Genomic DNA, 21,294 nt, shown 5'->3' with positions numbered 1-21,294 from the left:
TGGATTTTTTCATTATTTTTGTTTTTTTATTGTTTCGATTTTCGATACGAAAGTAACGGAATATTTGTGCTCGAGGTGGGTTTTTTTTTCTTCAGACAAATTTCAACTTTTTATCTAGCCATTTTTGACGGAATTTTTTTAAATTATTCAAAAGGTATTGTTGTTCTGAGCTTAAAGTTGAATAAATATTTCACCTGTGATCATTTTTTTAAAAGTAGTTATGGGGGTTAAAGATTGCCATTTTGGTCAATTTAGGACAATTAACGCGCGATATATTTCGGTCTATTAACGCGTGAGCGGAGATTCAATCGTTCCAAATTGGTTGAAAAAAGCATATTTGCCAGAATTGATTCGTTAATAGGAGCAAAATTTATTTTTTTGAACTTTATATGGCATTTAGGGTGATGATTTCATAAAAATTTTCAAATTTTTGAAAAAACAATTTTAAATTTATTTTCTTTAAATTTAATTTTTTTTATGTTACTACTGCTCCATAAACCTTAACCTGATACGAGCAGTCTTGTTCACTTTAGAACCATTTTCGTCATTTAAGTCCAGTTTGCAATTTGTCTACTTGTTTATATAGTTTTCTCATGAAATCACACACGAAAAAAAAACGATATTAAATTTCTAAAAAGGACACAATTTTGTTTGCTGTTTTTTTAAACGACCGGAGAAATCTACGCCAGTTGCTCAACAACCAAAGCCCTCGTTGTTCCGACTTCCGTAACGAAAGTAACGGAATGTTTGTGCTCGGGGTGGGTTTTTTTCTTCAGGCAATATTTGTCTTTTTATTTAGCCATTTTTGTGGAATTTTTTAAAAATCTTTCAAAAGGTATTGTTGTCCTGAGGTCAAAATTGAAAAAAAAATTTCTACTTGTGGTTATTTTTCGTTAAGTTATGAGGGTTTAAAGATTGCATTTTGGCCAACTTGGAACAATTAACGCACATTATATTTCGCGCTATTAAGGCGTAAGCGGAGTATTGTTCCGTCTTAGAAATCGCTCCAAATTATTTGAAGGAAACTTAATTGCAGCAAAACTGCTCGTATCAGGGCGAAGCCTTGAATGTTCTGGCTGCCTTTTAAGGTCTATGGAGCAGTAATAACCTGGAAAGTTTAAATGTAATAAACAAAATTTAAGATTTTTAGTAAAAACATCCCCCACACGTCATATTGAGTACAAAGTGATAGACTTGGCTCCTATTAACAAATTAATTATGGTATATAAGCTTCCTTAAAACATTTTGGAACGCTTTCTGAGACGGATTAAATCTCGCTGACGCGTTAATAGCGCGAAATATATCGCTCGGTAATTGTCCCCAATTGGCCATCTTTAAACCCCCATAACTTTACAAAAATGATTACAGACAAAGTATCTTTTCAAATTTAAGCTCAGGACAACAATAATTTTTCAATGATATAAACAAAATCCGTCAAAAACGGCTAGTTAAAAAGTCGAAATTTGTCTGAAGAAAAAAACCCACCCCGAGCACAAATATTCCGTTCTTTTCGTATTGAAAGTCTGAACAATATTTGATTTGTTACTTGGAGCGAAATTTATCACTTTGCACTTTATATGGCATGTGGGGGATGATTTTCAAAAAAATTTTGTACATATCATTTTTTCATTCTATTACTACTCCGTAGACCTTAAAAAGCAGTCGGAACAATCAGGGCTTCGCCCTGATACAAGCAGTCTTGTTTCGTTTTGGTTTCAAACAAACTGGCAAACAGTATAACGTTTATTTTTTGTTTTGGTTTTGAATAAAATATCCTTTTTGACTAGTGAGTTGTATAAACTATGTCTAGTTACACATCGTTCCGACTAATTTACTTGCCTTCTTCCTGCTACAACTGTTCTTATGATTATTGTGTGTTTTATAATGTTTTGCGACTCCTGGTCGACAAAATTGTGTTTTAATCAGACGCTGATTACAAAACTTGCCGACCGGGATGGTTTTTGTGGGCAGTTTAACTCTACTCGGAAGTTCTTTTCGCGACAGATATGAAAAAAGAGCATTGAGCCAAACCGCTGTTTGCCATCGGTTTAAAAAACTTTAATCTCATTTCAAAAGGACCAGTTGTTGTAAGTTTTGAAGACACTCAAAAAATATCATACGCTTTGTCGAAAACAAAAGTTATCTGCCATAGGGTAAATATCAGCAGTTTGCACGTTTGAATAAGATGTGTTCAACCTGGAACATTTATCAAAGAAACTTTAAGAGCCTTCAGTTCAAAAAGAATCTAACAACGATTTGTCGATTTGTGTATTGTAAGTTTTCGAATAGAGAAACAAAAACACAAAATTCCAGTTGGTAGTATCGAGGTGGCGGTAGATACACTTATGGACCATCAGTTGTGGCTATTCAGTGAACCTGTTTATGAATTTGGGAGGTCTTTGGAGAAGAAAAACAAAAACTCAATTTAATTTGAGCGATGTTAATTTCACGCCTCGCTAAAAAACCAAAATTACTTTTTTTATCTGATTCTTTTTCTTGTCACATCATCATGTTGCTGATAGCAGAAACATTTTGCTTAGATACAGCCTCTTCTCTCCTGTTTTTGTTTTTTGGTAAATTTTTTTGGCTCAAAAATGATCATTTTTTTGACAATTGAACAAAAATTTTTTCTTGTTTTCTTCTTGACTTTAATTTTTCTGCATTGAGGAACGTATAGTCCCAAAATGATCCAACTGAAGCTAAGACTTATGGTCTGTTGCCAATACTTGGGAAAGAAAACAAAGAAAATTAAAAAAGTTTCAGATTCTTAAGAATCGCAAGAAACATGTTAAGTAAGTCAGTAAGCCCTAAATTATAGGGATTTTTGAAAAAAGAGAATGTTGTCAAAAAAAACTGGAATCATGCATTAAATATCTAAAGTAATTTTGCAATCAGACGAGAGAAAAAAATAGTTTACGGTGAGTCCTTGTTTTGGAATTCTGTTTTAGAACAAATTTGTCTTTCTAATAATCCTACCATGAAAGAATTTTTTTTGACAAAAATTAGTTTTGAATTGATAAAACGGGGATAAAAAACTTTAAAAGCATCAATCATTTTAGCATCAATCATATGTTTGTAAGAAACTTTCCAGACAAAAAAGCACGTCTTAGAGAAAAATTTATTCAATTTTGACCAAAATGAAGGTACCTGCCAGTGCTTTAAACTGACATTTTCCAGTTATCAATTTTTTGGAGAAATTTGATTCACCAATCAATTGTCAAATTTTTTAGTAACTGTTACGACCTAAGTGAAAAAGAGGAGAATAAATTTTTGTGAAAAGAGCAATACAAAAACAAACAATCCAATTTAAAAAATCAAGTCGTTCCAAAAAAAATGTCTGCAAGTAATCAATTTTTCAGCGTCAATTATTTATGTCTGTTGGGTAGAAATTTTTCCTGACAAAAAAAACTAGTCTGGGACAAAAAAATGTTCAGTTATGACCAAAAAGAAGATATTCATCAATCAATGGTCATTTTGTTTAATAATCTTTATGACTTAAGTGAAAAATGAGGATTCAAAGTTTTTTTTGAACAGCGCAAATAATTGATGAACGTTCCTTATAAAAACCCTTCGAACTCGTTTTTGTTTGTTTTCAAGCCACCAATCAAAGCCTCCTGCGTTTTGCGGCCTGAAAATGGAAGGCAGAAGAAAATTCAAATTAAACTTTTTCTCTTGATGCATGAAATTAAAATTCATCCGATGGTTAAAGACTTGGGTTACCAATAAGCATTGAAATAACTATATAGACTAGGGTGCGTGTTGATTTAATTTATTGTGTTATTTATTTGAAGCATTTATATCTAGCGACAAACAGAACTTATTGTAAAAGGGCCATTTTTCTAAAGTCTACCATTTTTGCCACGATTTCCAGAACGCCTCAAAAACTGCTGCATGGTTTAGCTTTTCAGGCTTTCAAATGCAATGAATGAAATGTTTCAAAGCCGCTGGTCATCAAAATTTAATACGTTTTTTCAGCAGCTTCGAAGCTCTGTAAACTTTTTTTGTTAGATACCAAACAACATAAATCATTTTATTACAATTTTTTGCTTTCTAATATTATGATTGTTCATACACTTATGATTAAAATTATTTTGATGTGGCATTTCTGAAAACCTGGATTGATGAAAGTGTGTTTAAAAACTGTAAATTCGGAACCCAAGAACAAAGCCAAAAAGTCAGTGAAATTGATTTATTTGTAAGAAAATCCTTAAAATCTTATATATTAAATGAAAGAGCATAGTTTAGCATAAGGCCTAATGTTTCAAACGCTATCGAGCACCACGTTTGAAAAAAGCGGATATGAACGTGTAAGAATCATTCATTCAGAACCATCAAGTATTGGGAAAAAATCTAGGCTCTTGAAACAAAAGGAACTCGGTTCAGCTTCAAAGCTAGATAGTCCCTGTCCACTTTTTTCAACAATTTTGCTTTTGCAGATTTATTTAAGTCTGAAACAAGTCAACTAAAACAGCAACCTCAAAGCTTCAAAAAACTTACCTTTTCTAAAATGATTTGCGATATGAAAAAAAATTTAAAAAGTTTCAAAGTTTTGTTAGATGAATGATATTAATTTAAAAAAGCATTCGCCAATTGATTATCGTCATGAAAGATTTGAAATCTTTCGAAGATTCAGAACATGAATAACTTCCTTAAATATGTTTATTTTTCGCAAACGGATTCTGTCAAAAAAAATCGATTTACGAGATTGCTCAACTTGAAATTTTTCATTGCTTGAATAGCTTGAACAGAAGAACACATATTTTTTGTGAGCTGATTGATAGTTAAAACGGGCTTGCTAGTCTATATATTAAACAATTTGCATGTTTTTTGAACTTAAAAGGCACACTGGTTAAAAAATATACGTTGGACAATGTTTAAGAGGCGCTTAGGCAAAAGTTTTGTAGAAATTTCAAACATTCTTTATTCTAAAAAATGGAAATTTCTCGATTTATTTTTGAAATTATTCAGTTCTTTAAATATTATGAACTCAATTCAATTTCAAAGCTAGACACTAGGTCCAATTTTTGTCCAAAATTTTGCGGTTACAGTTTCATTTCAATCTGAAACAAACCAACTAAGAACAGCAACATCTTTACTTTATAAAAAACCAATTTTTGCGCATCAATTCCCTCTATAACTAGATTGAAACTTTTAAAAGTGTAATAGCTGGAATAGTTTGTTAAAAAAACACTTTCATTTTTTCGCGAAGCCATTCAGTTTATGAAATAATTCAAAAAATTCAGAAACGTGTAGCTGGAATAGCTTGCTTGGAAAAACTATTTTTTTGCTAATTGATTTGCCTTAAAAATAAATTGAAATTTTCAAAGACTTCTCTAACAACCTCTGATCGTAGATTTTTTTGTACTAAGTTGTTGAAAAATGATTTTTTTTGTAAACTGGTTCAATCTTTGAACTAATTCGAAATATTTCAAAGTTTTTTTTGGAAACTAAATCCACGCGATAAAAGCACTTTCGAAATAATTTAAAGCTTCATTGCTATACTGGCTGGCTGGCTTCAAACTTTTCAGCTGGCCTTTTTGAGAAACAATCCAAGCTTCGAAAAGAACTTCAAAAAGTTTTATAGTATATTCACTTCAATAGCTTTCTCTATGATAGACCAAGAAGTATTTTGAAAGTTTCATTGCTTCAATAGCTTGCGATGAAAACGTAATTTTTTGGCAAAACAATTTTTTTCATGAAACTTTTGAATAGCTTGCCTAAAAAATTTGACTTTTTCGTGAGCTTTATCTCTCGATGATACAATTGGAATTACTGCAAACACATGGCTCGTTTTGTCCAAATTTTGCTAACCGTTTCGCTCCATGAAACAACTTGGAACACTGCAAGATTTCAATAGGCCAATAGGTTGCTCGAAAAATATAAAGACTCAATGAACCGATTCGCTTGACAAAATGACTAAGAAATTTTCGATTTTTTTTGCTCAAATAGATTTTTTTGAATTAAATTTTCTCATTAATCTAGTTGCTCAATGAAATAACTTATTAAATTGCAATGCTTAATCACTTGATTGTCTTACATAGAAAACTTTACTGTTTTGCAAGGTGATTGAAAATTTTAAAATTTCACTGCTTGAGTAGCTTGCTTGGAAAAAATTCAAAATTTTTTGAAACGATTCGTTCTACAAAGTAATTTGAAAAACTTCAAGTTTTTTTTTTACCTGACTAGCTTGCTCTGAAATAGAAATTAACCTAAAGTTTTGCAAAAAAATTACCTAATTATCTTGCTTAGAAAAATTTTTCAAACAGGCTGATTCGCTTTATGAAAGCAACTCAAATAATTTAAGTCTCATCGCTTGAATTACTTGCTCAGAAAAACTTATTTTTCTTCCGAACCAATTCACCATATGCAACAACTTGGGGATATTTAAAGTTTTTTGCTTGAATAGATTGCGAGTTGATTGATCAGTGAAAACGGGCTTGCTAGTAGTCTTTAATTCGTATACCGTATCATTTGTGAATGGACAAAATCACATCGTTGACGCTGGTTTCAAACAATTTTTAAGCCAAAATGCAAAAAAAATGCGGGAATTAGTCAACTACGGCGCAAGTAAAACAACAAGGGCACTCTGTAATCAGATTTTGCGGACGCTATTTTGGGCTTGAAAGTTTGTTTTAAAAACAAATCAGGTATTTTTGACAATTTTGACCCAGGTAACAATTATAGAAAAATAATTCGAAGAAAACAACAGATACAATTATTATATCAGCATTCAGAAAAAAAATTTCATGCTAATTGTAGAAAGCGTCATTTATTTTTCAACCTTTACTCGGAGACCTATAGAGAAACGGTAAAATAATGCAAATTTCGGAGGTTCGCATTTCGATTACCCATCAGCTCAAAATATTATAAACATTCAGTTTTGTGTTGGGTTGGTCATTTGTAAAATTGAATTGAGCTTTTTCAGGTACCGAGTCACGGGAATTATTTCAATAAGCTTAAATTCCGTGAAACATTTGTGAACACGGAAAGCCAAAAATGGCCAGATTTGCGATTCATATATTTTTAAGGGTGTTTAAAAAATTTCTCGAGCTGACATTCCGTAAGTCTGATTTTGGAAGAGTCCAACGCTCTGTACAACTTTTAGTCATTAAGAGTCGGTGAAAAAAGTTTTGTAAGTATTTTAATTTAGTGTTATTTTTCCGACTTTCGAACAAAGTGAGAAAAAATTTGTGCTCGGGACGATTAGTTCTTCCAGAAAAATTTCGACTTTCAACTTTTTGCATCATTTGGAAGGTACTCTTGTGTTGAAAATTTAAAAATAATAATAATTACCTGTAATCATTTTTGGTAAAGTTATGGGGGTTTGAAGTTTGCCAGTTTGGGACAATTAACGCGCGATATATTTCCTGCTTTGACGCGTAAGCAAACATTTACTCCGAACAAAAATTGGTCTAAATTGAAATGGGGCATGCTCTCTGGTCTATTGAATACTTTGCTATATGCGAAAGATATCTTTTTGTACTTTACATAGCCCGTGAGGGATGATTTTTGAAGTTTTTTCTTTTTTTTTTAAAAACTCATCAGTCAATTTTTTAGAAGAAAAATCCACAGATAATAAAACGCAGTCAAAACTTTCGGGTTTTTGCCCTGATACGAGCCGTCTTTTGAAACGTTTTTATCTACACTTTTTTTGCTTAACATTTTTTTTTATTGGTCAAAATTCTCTAGAATTTGAACTTTTCTTGAAGCATGTGCAACTTATTTGCCATTATGAAACACATATTTGAGCACCATTACAAAGATTGATATTTGCTTTACACGTTTATGCTTACACAAAGCAAAATAGAACCTCATTTCTTAGTTGAAATTAGGGTTTAGGAAATTAGACGACCGACAAGCAAATTTTACGATCAGAAAATAAGGCAGATTAGACAATAACTTGGGTGCAAATTGCGTGAAACTTGTTTACAGACTTTAATTAACTTTTGATGGGGTAAAAATTGGCTGTCCAACCACAAATCATGTGATTTATTCCACAGTTGCATAATTTATTCATTTCAAAAATTGAGTTTGCTTTTTCGATTAATGTTTTATAATTAATTTAAGATAATAAAATTGAATAGTTCAGTTCTGTAATCATATACGCTTGTTGTTTTCATGCAACTTCATTCTAAACAAAAAAACTTGTGTGGTCCAGTTCTTATCGTCTAAATTCTAAAGTTATTGTGAAATTCCGTTTTTAACGGCTGTCTGATTTCCTAGACCCCATTGACATCACTTTTCCAAGTTCACTTTAACCTTTGCGGAGATGCACACTATTCAAGTATGCAAACTTGAGAGATCAAACGAACAATTTTACCCAAATCAAGTTTGGGGGGAGAAAAATGGATTTTTCATAAGCTAACTTTGATCATAGTCTAGATTCATTCAAAATTTACCGCATTACAAAAGAAAATGGAATTAAAACATTAGTTTGTGTAATTAGCAGCATACAAATGCAATTCCGCATGTAAACACAAAATTATTTACGCGTTTATTTACAGAAGATTATTTTTTTCAGACTTAATACATGCTTGGGGAGGGAACTCTACGTTAGGTCACTTAGATGAGGGGGGGGGGGATTTGGAATTGTATTGTACAGTTGATCCAACTTGAGTGAGCAAATGTTAAAATATAGGGAACAAGTCAACTTCCAACTTCATTTACTACATGGGCATGCTAATCGAAGCACATGTTAATGGGCTGGTCGCAGTATACCTGTGAAACTATGAAATTAGTTTGAAACTCTAAAGTTCTTTTTCATATGATCCATTCGGGACTGCTCTTTTCCAGCTGGCATGCGGCTTTGAACAGGTTGAAAGAGAGCCAAGAGTGAGTATATATAGATTATCTGGTTACGCATATGTGAACTCCGGTGAGAGTCATCTTCATTCCTTTCTAACTGTGTCTAATTTAGCCCGGTTGATGCTCTGAAGATATACTCTGATAATGTTACGATCATTATCTGTCTTCATCTATGTCTTCATTAAACCTGTTGCCTTTTATGTTCTAAATGTCACTTAATGTTTTGAACGTTTCAGTTTTACCATGTGGATAAAAAACTGTTTTTTTTTGTTTTGGTTGCTGCGCTGCTCTTTACTTCAAATTTATAATGAAAAGCAAACGAGGTCTCTATACAGATATGGTCAACCTTGTTACTCTTAACACGCACCGCACACCCTATTGGTTTATCGGATTCCTTTGCACTATCAAAGCGCTTAATTGAAATCACAAGTTAAGAAATTTTTATCAAAATATACATAAGAATTGTTTGGTAATTGGAACATGTTGGATCTCATTTTTGCTGATCTACTTCTGAAACTTTCAAATACTTGTAAATAGCATATTTTTAAGGAAGTTTTCGCTCTTAGATCTTTCTTTTTCTATGAGTTCAACAAGTGATTCAATGATAGTGTTTCAATTCAAACAACCATTACGAGGCCAAACTGTGCACTGGACAGGCGCACAATTTTGTGTCTGTATGTTCCTGGATTCCAGAGACAAGTCTTAGAACATGTTCCAAAATGTAAGTGGATTCCACTTACAAATTTATAGTGGATTCCGCGTACAAATACCTGTAACGTAAATTTTGTCGGCACATTGAATTTTTTGCGGATTCCGCTACGAGCAAATATATAAGCACATATATTATTATTTGTTCATGGATTCCAGAAACTTGTTCCGGATTCCACCCATTTTGTTGCGGATTCCTGTTGCGGATGCCTGTTTTTGGAGCAGTTTCGAGCAATACAGTGTTTTGTTGCGGATGCCTGTTTTTGGAGCAGTTTCGAGCAATACAGTGTTTTAGCTAATTGTCCGTGGAATCCAAAACAGCAGACAAGATCATTAAAAAAATAGCAATTTTGCGGAATCCGGGACAGATCTGATTTTTGCCTGTTATGGAATCCACTTACAATTCACAAAATGCACAGTTTGGCCTCTAATGACAAATTTAAACCAAACAAAAAATCTGAATTTGCTTTTTAACAACCTTCCGTGTTACTAGGGGGAAAGTTCGTAGAAAAACAAAAGTTATATCAAAGAAAGCTGCGATCGTTTATGGGCTATACTTTTCAAGACGTCCTTTTTTCTACATTGAAACTGGAAACTGACTCCAAACATCGATAGAATTTGTTGAATCTGGGGCTGAACAAACCACTTCGAGTCTGCTCGTTTTTCCTCGTGTCATGTTAAAACCGGCAAAATCAGTCATTTATGCTCGTGCAAAGTTGCTTCCTTTTCGGTCGAAACAAAAAATCGCAACTCTTCTATAAATATAAGCAAGTCTAAAGCAACTCTATGAAAATAGATCAGTTCGGATGTGTGCGTTTTGAACCAGAAAGAGGGACCACTGTTTCTGCATGTCTACAAAATTCCCAACCGCCACAACAACAAGTACCTGAAACTAAGTTGTAATCACCCAGAGTACAAGACAATCGAGCTGACGCTATTTGTAATTGCAAAGACATCAGGGAAATAAAAGTGTCCTCGCGACTTCTCTAGTAACTCGAGTTATCTCAGCGACTTTTATCGAGAAGAGGAGCTGCAAATCACCTTTGTCAAAAATGATCCTTGCAGCGTAGCTTTTGCTAAATAAACGCATCTATCAGTGAGTAAAAGAGAGAGTTTCTTTTGTCAACACATACCTCGACATTTTGACTTCTAGAGCTCCCACCTGGTCGTATGAGTTCATTGAAATAGCTGTGGCCTAGCTGGCATGATGACGTTTACCTCCACGCGAAAGAGATGTAATTGAGAAACTATGAGCAAATATTGCACTTCTGTGCCCTGTTTCTCTTGGCAGCACACATGTGTGAAGTACACTCTATGGAAAAATGAAGGACAACCAATCTTGACTAACTTATTGATGCAAACTGTTCATTATATTCCTAACTAGGTATTGAATTGTTTATTTTCTTTATAATTTAGAAATGCACAGATGATGACCAATCTAATTTAATAGATAAATATCACAACAATAAAATTCATGCGAAAAGGTCGGATTTAGGGGGGGGGCGTTCGCGGACGTTTTCTCTTCTCAGGGATTCGACTCCCTTCCGACCCAAAGGGTCCACCCTTTGTACTATTTTGAGAAATCCATATTTGGTGACGGACCCTAAAAATTTTCTAAAGGCGCCTTTGGCGCCAATACATACTAATTTTGAGGTGGGAGCGCGCGCCAAAAAAACGCAATTTTTTGGTCAAATTTTTCCAAATAGTGCCTAAAAACGCCTTTTTTTGTCCAGTTTTTCAAAATTTTGCCTGCAGCCTCAAAAACAGGGTCTTTTTATTGATTTGGAAGAGCTCGGAAAATCAATTTGGTCGACCTAAAAAAAAAGTCGACAAAAGTTTTGAAATTTTTTTGAACCCCCCCCCCCCCCTCAAGAAAATCCTAGATCCTCCCCTGCATGTGAAATAGAATTGAAAAATTTTGTTCTCTCTGGTCCACTGATCGAAAACCGAAGGTGTTATTCATTTTTAGACGACTAACCGAAATGATTATTTGTAACCAACGAAACTGTAGTCAGTTCAGTTGTGGCTCTTCAGTACCGTTCTGTTTTGTTTTATTGTGACAAATTTCAGTTTTGTGTTGGTAACATGGTCTTGATTTCTGATTTTGTAGATTCCGCTTAATTCTAACCGTCTCCCAACAATCGTCAGAGTAAGTGAATCATTGAAACAGTCAATTCAAACATAGAAGCTATCTGGTTTTTTCTCTCACCTAGTTAGTTGGCTTTAATCAACAAATTTATAGTGGATTCCGCGTACAAATACCTGTAACGTAAATTTTGTCGGCACATTGATTTTTTTGCGGATTCCGCTACGAGCAATTATATAAACACATATATTATTATTTGTTCATGGATTCCAGAAACTTGTTCCGGATTCCACCCATTTTGTTGCGGATTCCTGTTGCGGATGCCTGTTTTTGGAGCAGTTTCGAGCAATACAGTGTTTTGTTGCGGATGCCTGTTTTTGGAGCAGTTTCGAGCAATACAGTGTTTTAGCTAATTGTCCGTGGAATCCAAAACAGCAGAGAAGATCATTAAAAAAATAGCAATTTTGCGGAATCCGGGACAGATCTGATTTTTGCCTGTTATGGAATCCACTTACAATTCACAAAATGCACAGTTTGGCCTCTAATGACAAATTTAAACCAAACAAAAAATCTGAATTTGCTTTTTAACAACCTTCCGTGTTACTAGGGGGAAAGTTCGTAGAAAAACAAAAGTTATATCAAAGAAAGCTGCGATCGTTTATGGGCTATACTTTTCAAGACGTCCTTTTTTCTACATTGAAACTGGAAACTGACTCCAAACATCGATAGAATTTGTTGAATCTGGGGCTGAACAAACCACTTCGAGTCTGCTCGTTTTTCCTCGTGTCATGTTAAAGCCGGCAAAATCAGTCATTTATGCTCGTGCAAAGTTGCTTCCTTTTCGGTCGAAACAAAAAATCGCAACTCTTCTATAAATATAAGCAAGTCTAAAGCAACTCTATGAAAATAGATCAGTTCGGATGTGTGCGTTTTGAACCAGAAAGAGGGACCACTGTTTCTGCATGTCTACAAAATTCCCAACCGCCACAACAACAAGTACCTGAAACTAAGTTGTAATCGCCCAGAGTACAAGACAATCGAGCTGACGCTATTTGTAATTGCAAAGACATCAGGGAAATAAAAGTGTCCTCGCGACTTCTCTAGTAACTCGAGTTATCTCAGCGACTTTTATCGAGAAGAGGAGCTGCAAATCACCTTTGTCAAAAATGATCCTTGCAGCGTAGCTTTTGCTAAATAAACGCATCTATCAGTGAGTAAAAGAGAGAGTTTCTTTTGTCAACACATACCTCGACATTTTGACTTCTAGAGCTCCCACCTGGTCGTATGAGTTCATTGAAATAGCTGTGGCCTAGCTGGCATGATGACGTTTACCTCCACGCGAAAGAGATGTAATTGAGAAACTATGAGCAAATATTGCACTTCTGTGCCCTGTTTCTCTTGGCAGCACACATGTGTGAAGTACACTCTATGGAAAAATGAAGGACAACCAATCTTGACTAACTTATTGATGCAAACTGTTCATTATATTCCTAACTAGGTATTGAATTGTTTATTTTCTTTATAATTTAGAAATGCACAGATGATGACCAATCTAATTTAATAGATAAATATCACAACAATAAAATTCATGCGAAAAGGTCGGATTTAGGGGGGGGCGTTCGCGGACGTTTTCTCTTCTCAGGGATTCGACTCCCTTCCGACCCAAAGGGTCCACCCTTTGTACTATTTTGAGAAATCCATATTTGGTGACGGACCCTAAAAATTTTCTAAAGGCGCCTTTGGCGCCAATACATACTAATTTTGAGGTGGGAGCGCGCGCCAAAAAAACGCAATTTTTTGGTCAAATTTTTCCAAAAAGTGCCTAAAAACGCCTTTTTTTGTCCAGTTTTTCAAAATTTTGCCTGCAGCCTCAAAAACAGGGTCTTTTTATTGATTTGGAAGAGCTCGGAAAATCAATTTGGTCGACCTAAAAAAAAAGTCGACAAAAGTTTCGAAATTTTTTTGAACCCCCCCCCCCCCCCCCCCTCAAGAAAATCCTAGATCCTCCCCTGCATGTGAAATAGAATTGAATAATTTTGTTCTCTCTGGTCCACTGATCGAAAACCGAAGGTGTTATTCATTTTTAGACGACTAACCGAAATGATTATTTGTAACTAACGAAACTGTAGTCAGTTCAGTTGTGGCTCTTCAGTACCGTTCTGTTTTGTTTTATTGTGACAAATTTCAGTTTTGTGTTGGTAACATGGTCTTGATTTCTGATTTTGTAGATTCCGCTTAATTCTAACCGTCTCCCAACAATCGTCAGAGTAAGTGAATCATTGAAACAGTCAATTCAAACATAGAAGCTATCTGGTTTTTTCTCTCACCTAGTTAGTTGGCTTTAATCATTCACCGGCTTACTTTCTGTTTCCATGTTCCCTGTTTTATTTGCAGACATTTTTAGTTCCAGGTTCATTTTATTTGTTGCAATCCCTCCCGAGGAGAACAGTGGGTATTAACAACTAAACAACAAACACGGGGAGTTTCCCAAACATTTTCAGTCAATGCTTCTTAAATGATATATGATTTTATTCACAAATATTTTATTCAATTTTTCATGAAAAAAAATTAATAACGATTGCGATCAACATGCAGCTAAGAATTTTTATTTCCCTAATCATTTAATATATCTGAGCGTCTAGTCTAAAGTTTGAAGCCACTTTTTTAATCGCGAACTGTAAGAAGTGAATTTTACGCTAATCGAGCGCACCTCTGTCACCGAGAATTTTTTTTAATCAAAAACTTGATTGGCCTAGGAAAGACGAGAGCGGAGCTAAAGGCGGGAAACATATCAAGGCCCTGAAAATGCTCAGTTCGATCCTGGCCTGTTACGTCATCTGCTGGGCACCCTTCAGCTGTTTCGTTATGGTCATCGCCAAGTGTCCCACTTGCATTCCACTGTGGGCATACAACATCAGCTATGGCCTCTGCTACATCAACAGCACCATAAACCCCTTCTGCTACGCATATGCGAACATAGACTTCAGAAGGGTAGTGGTCCAACTCATTAGAAGGGTCGTTTGCTGTGAGAAACACAACCCTAACAGCTCCTCAAGATTGATCCGATGAGAAAATATTCTCTTTATACAACTCAAATAAGATTACCGTTCAATCATTGTGTCATACATTTCGATGCTCAACATTCGTACCATAATTTATCACAAATAACAAAATTGAACAATTCCTGGAAAAGTTGTCATCTACATCATTATAACATCTCTAACGGAATTTGTAAACTTTTTTTTCTAGAACTTCCTGTAATTTTTTAATAAATGTTGTTTAGAATTGCCTAAAAATGTATTCCAAATTCACCAGTAGATGTAAATTTTTTTGTTCCGAATTGTATTTTTGCGCCATATTTAATTTTAAAAATTTGAATGTTATTGAAGGAATTGCATCAGCATCAGTAGCGGCTCTTACTTCTCTCGCTCGTTTTGTTATTTATGCTCGTTTCTCGGAGTAGCCATGAAGTTTTTCTAGAGACGCAGTGGTCGCGGAAAGATGTTAACTTCTAAGAGGTAAGTGCGCGCTGAAAAGTTCGTGAACCATATTCGGACCAATTATTCCAAGAAAGATTTAGATATAATTGTCATTCAAAAAATGGCAAAAACTTGGCTAAAAATGGCAAAAAGTGATGAAAAATTTTTTTCGGAAAAGTTCGGGAAACTGGACTATTCTTCAAAATATACGCATCGTTAGTTATGTTCAACACTGCGGCCTGCTGAAGACTACCACAATCATCATAATTATCGTCTTTAAATTGTTCTGTCTGATTTATCATCCTCGCTAAAAAAACAAAAAAAACCTATGTTTCGTGCTTGACCTATGTTTCGACATTAAAAATCGAGCAAATGCGACTGAAATTCCGCGGTCAAGAAGCAATTTTAAATCGACTAAAAGTCAAAACAAACCCGATTTTGATCGAGAAAGACCGAGATAGGTCAATTTAGTCGAAACATGCCCATTTTTGGTCGAGAAAGTCCAAACATAGTTCGAGCAGAAAGTCGAAACAACCAATTTTGGTCAAAAAAAGTCGAAACATAAGGTCGAGAAAGTCAAAAAGTACAAACTTTCGGTATAGAAAGTCGAAGCCATAGATCAAGCACAAAGTCGTAACATACTCGAATTTGGTCGAGAAAGTCGCAACATAGGTCTAAATCAGTCGAAAAATGGGTCGAGCACAATCAGAACATACGTCGAGAACAGTCGAACAAACAAAATTTTTGAAATCTTGCTCGAGAAAGTCGAGAAAGCCAAAACATATCGATTTTGGATCGAGAAAATAGAAGCGTATCTTTGTGGGGTCGACCAAACAAACTTTCAATTTTTGAAAATTTGTCGGTCGAGAATGTCGCAAAAAATGAAAAATATCAATTTTGTTGTCGAGAAAGTCAAAACATATGGATGCCGGGTCGAACAAACAAAAGTCGCTCGATTATGTCGAAACATGTCGATTTTTGATCAAGAAACCAGAAAGATATCTGAACTGGGTCGAACCAAGTCGAAAATTTTTTTTGTTGGTTCGAGAAAGTCGAAAGTAACCAAAACTGGCTGAAGAAGTCGAAACATAGATCAAGCACAGAGCTTAAACATTTCCGATTTTGGTCGGGAAAGTCGAAACATAGGTCGAGAAAGTCGAAACATAGGTCGAGAATGTCGAAACATAGATCAAGCACACAGTCGAAACATACCCGAATTGATCGAGAAAGTCAAAACATAGGTCGAGAAAGTCGGAAGGTGTGCTATTCCCCCGGACTGGCACAGTCGAACCTTCCGACGAACGCCAAAAACAAGGTTAAAGGCGGTTTTACCGAGATTGAAGTAAAAAGGAGGCTCAGAAATACTAGAATTTCAAATTTTCAAAATTTCGATTTGGATTGGAACACTTTCTGAGAAATACAAAAATTGGCCTTTTTGAACAAAAATATAAGAAAAAAAACAGAACAGCTGGATTACAAGACGAAATTTAGACGGAAATAGAGAGAAAAACAGATAATAACCTGTTTGTGACATCAGGGCACAATAAGGTGCTTGTCAGAAGACAATTTTGGAAGCCAAAGGTCCAGTGGTACCTTCGGGACGAATCCGAACCCTCCCGTGCAACGAAATTAGAGAGATAACGACGTTATCTCCGGAAGAGTACGGAATTAGGGCTCCCTTTCCCAGAGACTGTTGAAAGACATTATTGATAAATTTAAGCTGCTGTAATGCCCTGAACGCATTTAATTCATTTCTAAATAATCTTGTATTTCAGAGCATGAGCAGTTAGAGTCGAGGTAAGAGTCAATCCATCTCTGATGGATTTATAAGTATAACTGTCAGTAAACGCAACAATCGTCAGAGTAAGTGAATCATTGAAACAGTCAATTCAAACATAGAAGCTATCTGGTTTTTTCTCTCACCTAGTTAGTTGGCTTTAATCATTCACCGGCTTACTTTCTGTTTCCATGTTCCCTGTTTTATTTGCAGAGAATTTTAGTTCCCGTTTCATTTTATTTGTTGCAATCCCTCCCGAGGAGAACAGTGGGTATTAACAACTAAACAACAAACACGGGGAGTTTCCCAAACATTTTCAGTCAATGCTTAGGTGATATATGTTTTATTCACAAATTTTTTATTCAAGTTTTCATGGAAAAAAAACAGTTGCTATCAACATGCAGCTAAGAATTTTTTATTTCTCTAATCATTTAATATATCTGAGCGTCTAGTATAAACTTTGAAGCCACTTTTTTAATCGTGAACTGTAAAAAGTGAATTTTCTGCTAATCGAATGCACCTCCCAATGCTAATCGAGCGCACTTCTGTCAGCGAGAAATTTTTTTAATCAGAAACTTGATTTGCCTAGGAAAGACGAGAGCGGAGCTAAAGGCGGGAAACATATCAAGGCCCTGAAGATGCTCAGTTCGATCCTGGCCTGTTACGTCATCTGCTGGGCACCCTTCAGCTGTTTCGTTATGGTCATCGCCAAGTGTCCCACTTGCATTCCACTGTGGGCATACAACATCAGCTATGGCCTCTGCTACATCAACAGCACCATAAACCCCTTCTGCTACGCATATGCGAACATAGACTTCAGAAGGGTAGTGGTCCAACTCATTAGAAGGGTCGTTTGCTGTGAGAAACACAACCCTAATAGCTCCTCAAGATTGATCCGATGAGAAAATATTCTCTTTATACAACTCAAATAAGATTACCGTTCAATCATTGTGTCATACATTTCGATGCTCAACATTCGTACCATAATTTTTCACAAATAACAAAATTGAACAATTCCTAGAAAAGTTGTCATCTACATCATTATAACATCTCTAACGGAATTTGTAAACTTTTTTTTCTAGAACTTCCTGTAATTTTTTAATAAATGTTGTTTAGAATTGCCTAAAAATGTATTCCAAATTCACCAGTAGATGTAAATTTTTTTTGTTCCGAATTGTATTTTTGTGCCATATTTAATTTTAAAAATTTGAATGTTATTGAAGGAATTGCATCAGCATCAGTACCGGCTCTTACTTCTCTCGCTCGTTTTGTTATTTATGCTCGTTTCTCGGAGTAGCCATGAAGTTTTTCTAGAGACGCAGTGGTCGCGGAAAGATGTTAACTTCTAAGAGGTAAGAGCGCGCTGAAAAGTTCGTGAAATTGAGATGTAATTGAGAGACTATGAGCAAATATTGCACTTCTGTGCCCTGTTTCTCTTGGCAGCACACATGTGTGAAGTACACTCTATGGAAAAATGAAGGACAACCAATCTTGACTAACTTATTGATGCAAACTGTTCATTATATTCCTAACTAGGTATTGAATTGTTTATTTTCTTTATAATTTAGAAATGCACAGATGATGACCAATCTAATTTAATAGATAAATATCACAACAATAAAATTCATGCGAAAAGGTCGGATTTAGGGGGGGGGGGGGCGTTCGCGGACGTTTTCTCTTCTCAGGTATTCGACTCCCTTCCGACCCAAAGGGTCCACCCTTTGTACTATTTTGAGAAATCCATATTTGGTGACGGACCCTAAAAATTTTCTAAAGGCGCCTTTGGCGCCAATATATACTAATTTTGAGGTGGGAGCGCGCGCCAAAAAAACGCAATTTTTTGGTCAAATTTTTCCAAAAAGTGCCTAAAAACGCCTTTTTTTGTCCAGTTTTTCAAAATTTTGCCTGCAGCCTCAAAAACAGGGTCTTTTTATTGATTTGGAAGAGCTCGGAAAATCAATTTGGTCGACCTAAAAAAAAAGTCGACAAAAGTTTCGAAATTTTTTTGAACCCCCCCCCCCCCCCCCCTCAAGAAAATCCTAGATCCTCCCCTGCATGTGAAATAGAATTGAAAAATTTTGTTCTCCCTGGTCCACTGATCGAAAACCGAAGGTGTTATTCATTTTTAGACGACTAACCAAAATGATTATTTGTAACTAACGAAACTGTAGTCAGTTCAGTTGTGGCTCTTCAGTACCGTTCTGTTTTGTTCTATTGTGACAAATTTTTAGTTTTGTGTTGGTAACATGGTCTTGATTTCTGATTTTGTAGATTCCGCTTAATTCTAATCGTCTCCCAACAATCGTCAGAGTAAGTGAATCATTGAAACAGTCAATTCAAACATAGAAGCTATCTGGTTTTTTCTCTCACCTAGTTAGTTGGCTTTAATCATTCACCGGCTTACTTTCTGTTTCCATGTTCCCTGTTTTATTTGCAGACATTTTTAGTTCCAGGTTCATTTTATTTGTTGCAATCCCTCCCGAGGAGAACAGTGGGTATTAACAACTAAACAACAAACACGGGGAGTTTCCCAAACATTTTCAGTCAATGCTTCTTAAGTGATATATGATTTTATTCACAAATATTTTATTCAATTTTTCATGAAAAAAAAATAATAACGATTGCGATCAACATGCAGCTAAGAATTTTTATTTCCCTAATCATTTAATATATCTGAGCGTCTAGTCTAAAGTTTGAAGCCACTTTTTTAATCGCGAACTGTAAGAAGTGAATTTTACGCTAATCGAGCGCACCTCTGTCACCGAGAATTTTTTTTAATCAAAAACTTGATTGGCCTAGGAAAGACGAGAGCGGAGCTAAAGGCGGGAAACATATCAAGGCCCTGAAGATGCTCAGTTTGATCCTGGCCTGTTTCGTCATCTGCTGGGCACCCTTCAGCTGTTTCGTTATGGTCATCGCCAAGTGTCCCACTTGCATTCCACTGTGGACATACAACATCAGCTATGGCCTCTGCTACATCAACAGCACCATAAACCCCTTCTGTTCGCATATGCGAACATAGACTTCAGAAGGGTAGTGGTCCAACTCATTAGAAGGGTCGTTTGCTGTGAGAAACACAACCCTAACAGCTCCTCAAGATTGATCCGATGAGAAAATATTCTCTTTATACAACTCAAATAAGATTACCGTTCAATCATTGTGTCATACATTTCGATGCTCAACATTCGTACCATAATTTATCACAAATAACAAAATTGGACAGTTCCTGGAACAGTTGTCATCTACATCATTATAACAACTCTAACGGAATTTGTAAGTTTTTTTCTAGAACTTCCTGTAATTTTCTATTAAATTTTGTTTAGATTTGCCTAAAAATGTATTCCAAATTCACCGGTAGATGTAAATTTTTTTTTGTTCCGAAATGTGTTTTGCGCCATATTTAATTTTAAAAATTTGAATGTTTTTGAAGAAAAGGCATCAACATCATTACCGGCTCTTAATTCTCTCGCTCGTTTTGTTATTTATTTTTTCGTTCCGAATTGGGAAAGTCGAAAAATAGGTCGAGCACAATCAAAACATAAGTCGAGAACAGTAGAATAAACAAAATTTTAAAAATGTTGCTCGAGAAAGTCGAGAAAGCCTAAAAATGTCGATTTTGGATCGAGAAAAAGAAGCGCATCTTTGTGGGGTTGACCAAACAAACTTTCAGTTTTTGAAAAATTGTCGGTCGAGAGAGTCGCAAAACATGAAAAAAATCAATTTTTTATCGAGAAAGTCGAAACATATGGATGCGGGGTCGAACAAACAAAAGTCGCTCGATAATGTCGAAATATGTCAATTTTTTTATCAAGAAACCAGAAAGATATCTGAACTGGGTCGAACCAAGTCGAAAAACTCTTTTGTTGGTTCGAGAAAGTCGAAAGTTACCAAAATTGGCTGAAGAAGTCGAAACATAGATCAAGCTCAGAGCTAAAAGATTTCCGTTTTCGGTCGGAAAAGTCAAAACATAGGTCGAGAAAGTCGAAACATAGGTCGAGAATGTCGAAACATAGATCAAGCACACAATCAAAACATACCCGAATTGATCGAGAAAGTTAAAACATAGGTCGAGAAAGATCGGAACGTGTGCCATTCCGGAATCAGGGGCCCGGTTCCCAGAGACTGTTGAAAGACATTTTTGATATGTTTTAGCTGCTGTAATGCCCTGAACGCATTCAATTCATTTCAAAATAATTTAGTATTTCAGAGAATGAGCAGTTAGAGTCGAGGTAAAAGTCAATCTATCTCTGGTGGATTTGTTAAAAAAAACAATTTTAATTGTGGGATCCGAGACCAAGCTATGTGATTATTTTTGAATGTAAGTGAAACTCGTTTGGCTGATGGCCTAAAAACCAGAAAAGAAACTGGCTACCTCAGCGCGGTTAGAAACGAGTAGGATTAAGATAATTGACATCAGCCAGTCGTCAATAGGTACTTTT

General features: G+C 35.4%; 1 protein-coding gene across 1 annotated transcript in view; it reads left to right on the top strand.

Annotated features, from left to right (window-relative positions):
* LOC134845515 (muscarinic acetylcholine receptor M3-like) overlaps positions 1-17,764 on the top strand; it is a gene marked incomplete in the record, with an annotated part of 35,701 nt that extends 17,937 nt beyond the window's left edge. The window contains 3 exon segments of the mRNA XM_063862439.1: positions 8,794-8,832; positions 11,624-11,662; positions 17,445-17,764. Coding sequence (XP_063718509.1) covers positions 8,794-8,832; positions 11,624-11,662; positions 17,445-17,757 — 391 coding nt within the window.
* Positions 17,765-21,294: the final 3,530 nt, after the last annotated feature.

The sequence above is a fragment of the Symsagittifera roscoffensis genome, chromosome 5 (assembly GCF_963678635.1).
Source record: "Symsagittifera roscoffensis chromosome 5, txSymRosc1.1, whole genome shotgun sequence".
Lineage (NCBI taxonomy): Eukaryota > Metazoa > Xenacoelomorpha > Acoela > Convolutidae > Symsagittifera > Symsagittifera roscoffensis.
This window is presented reverse-complemented; position numbering and strand designations above follow the sequence as displayed.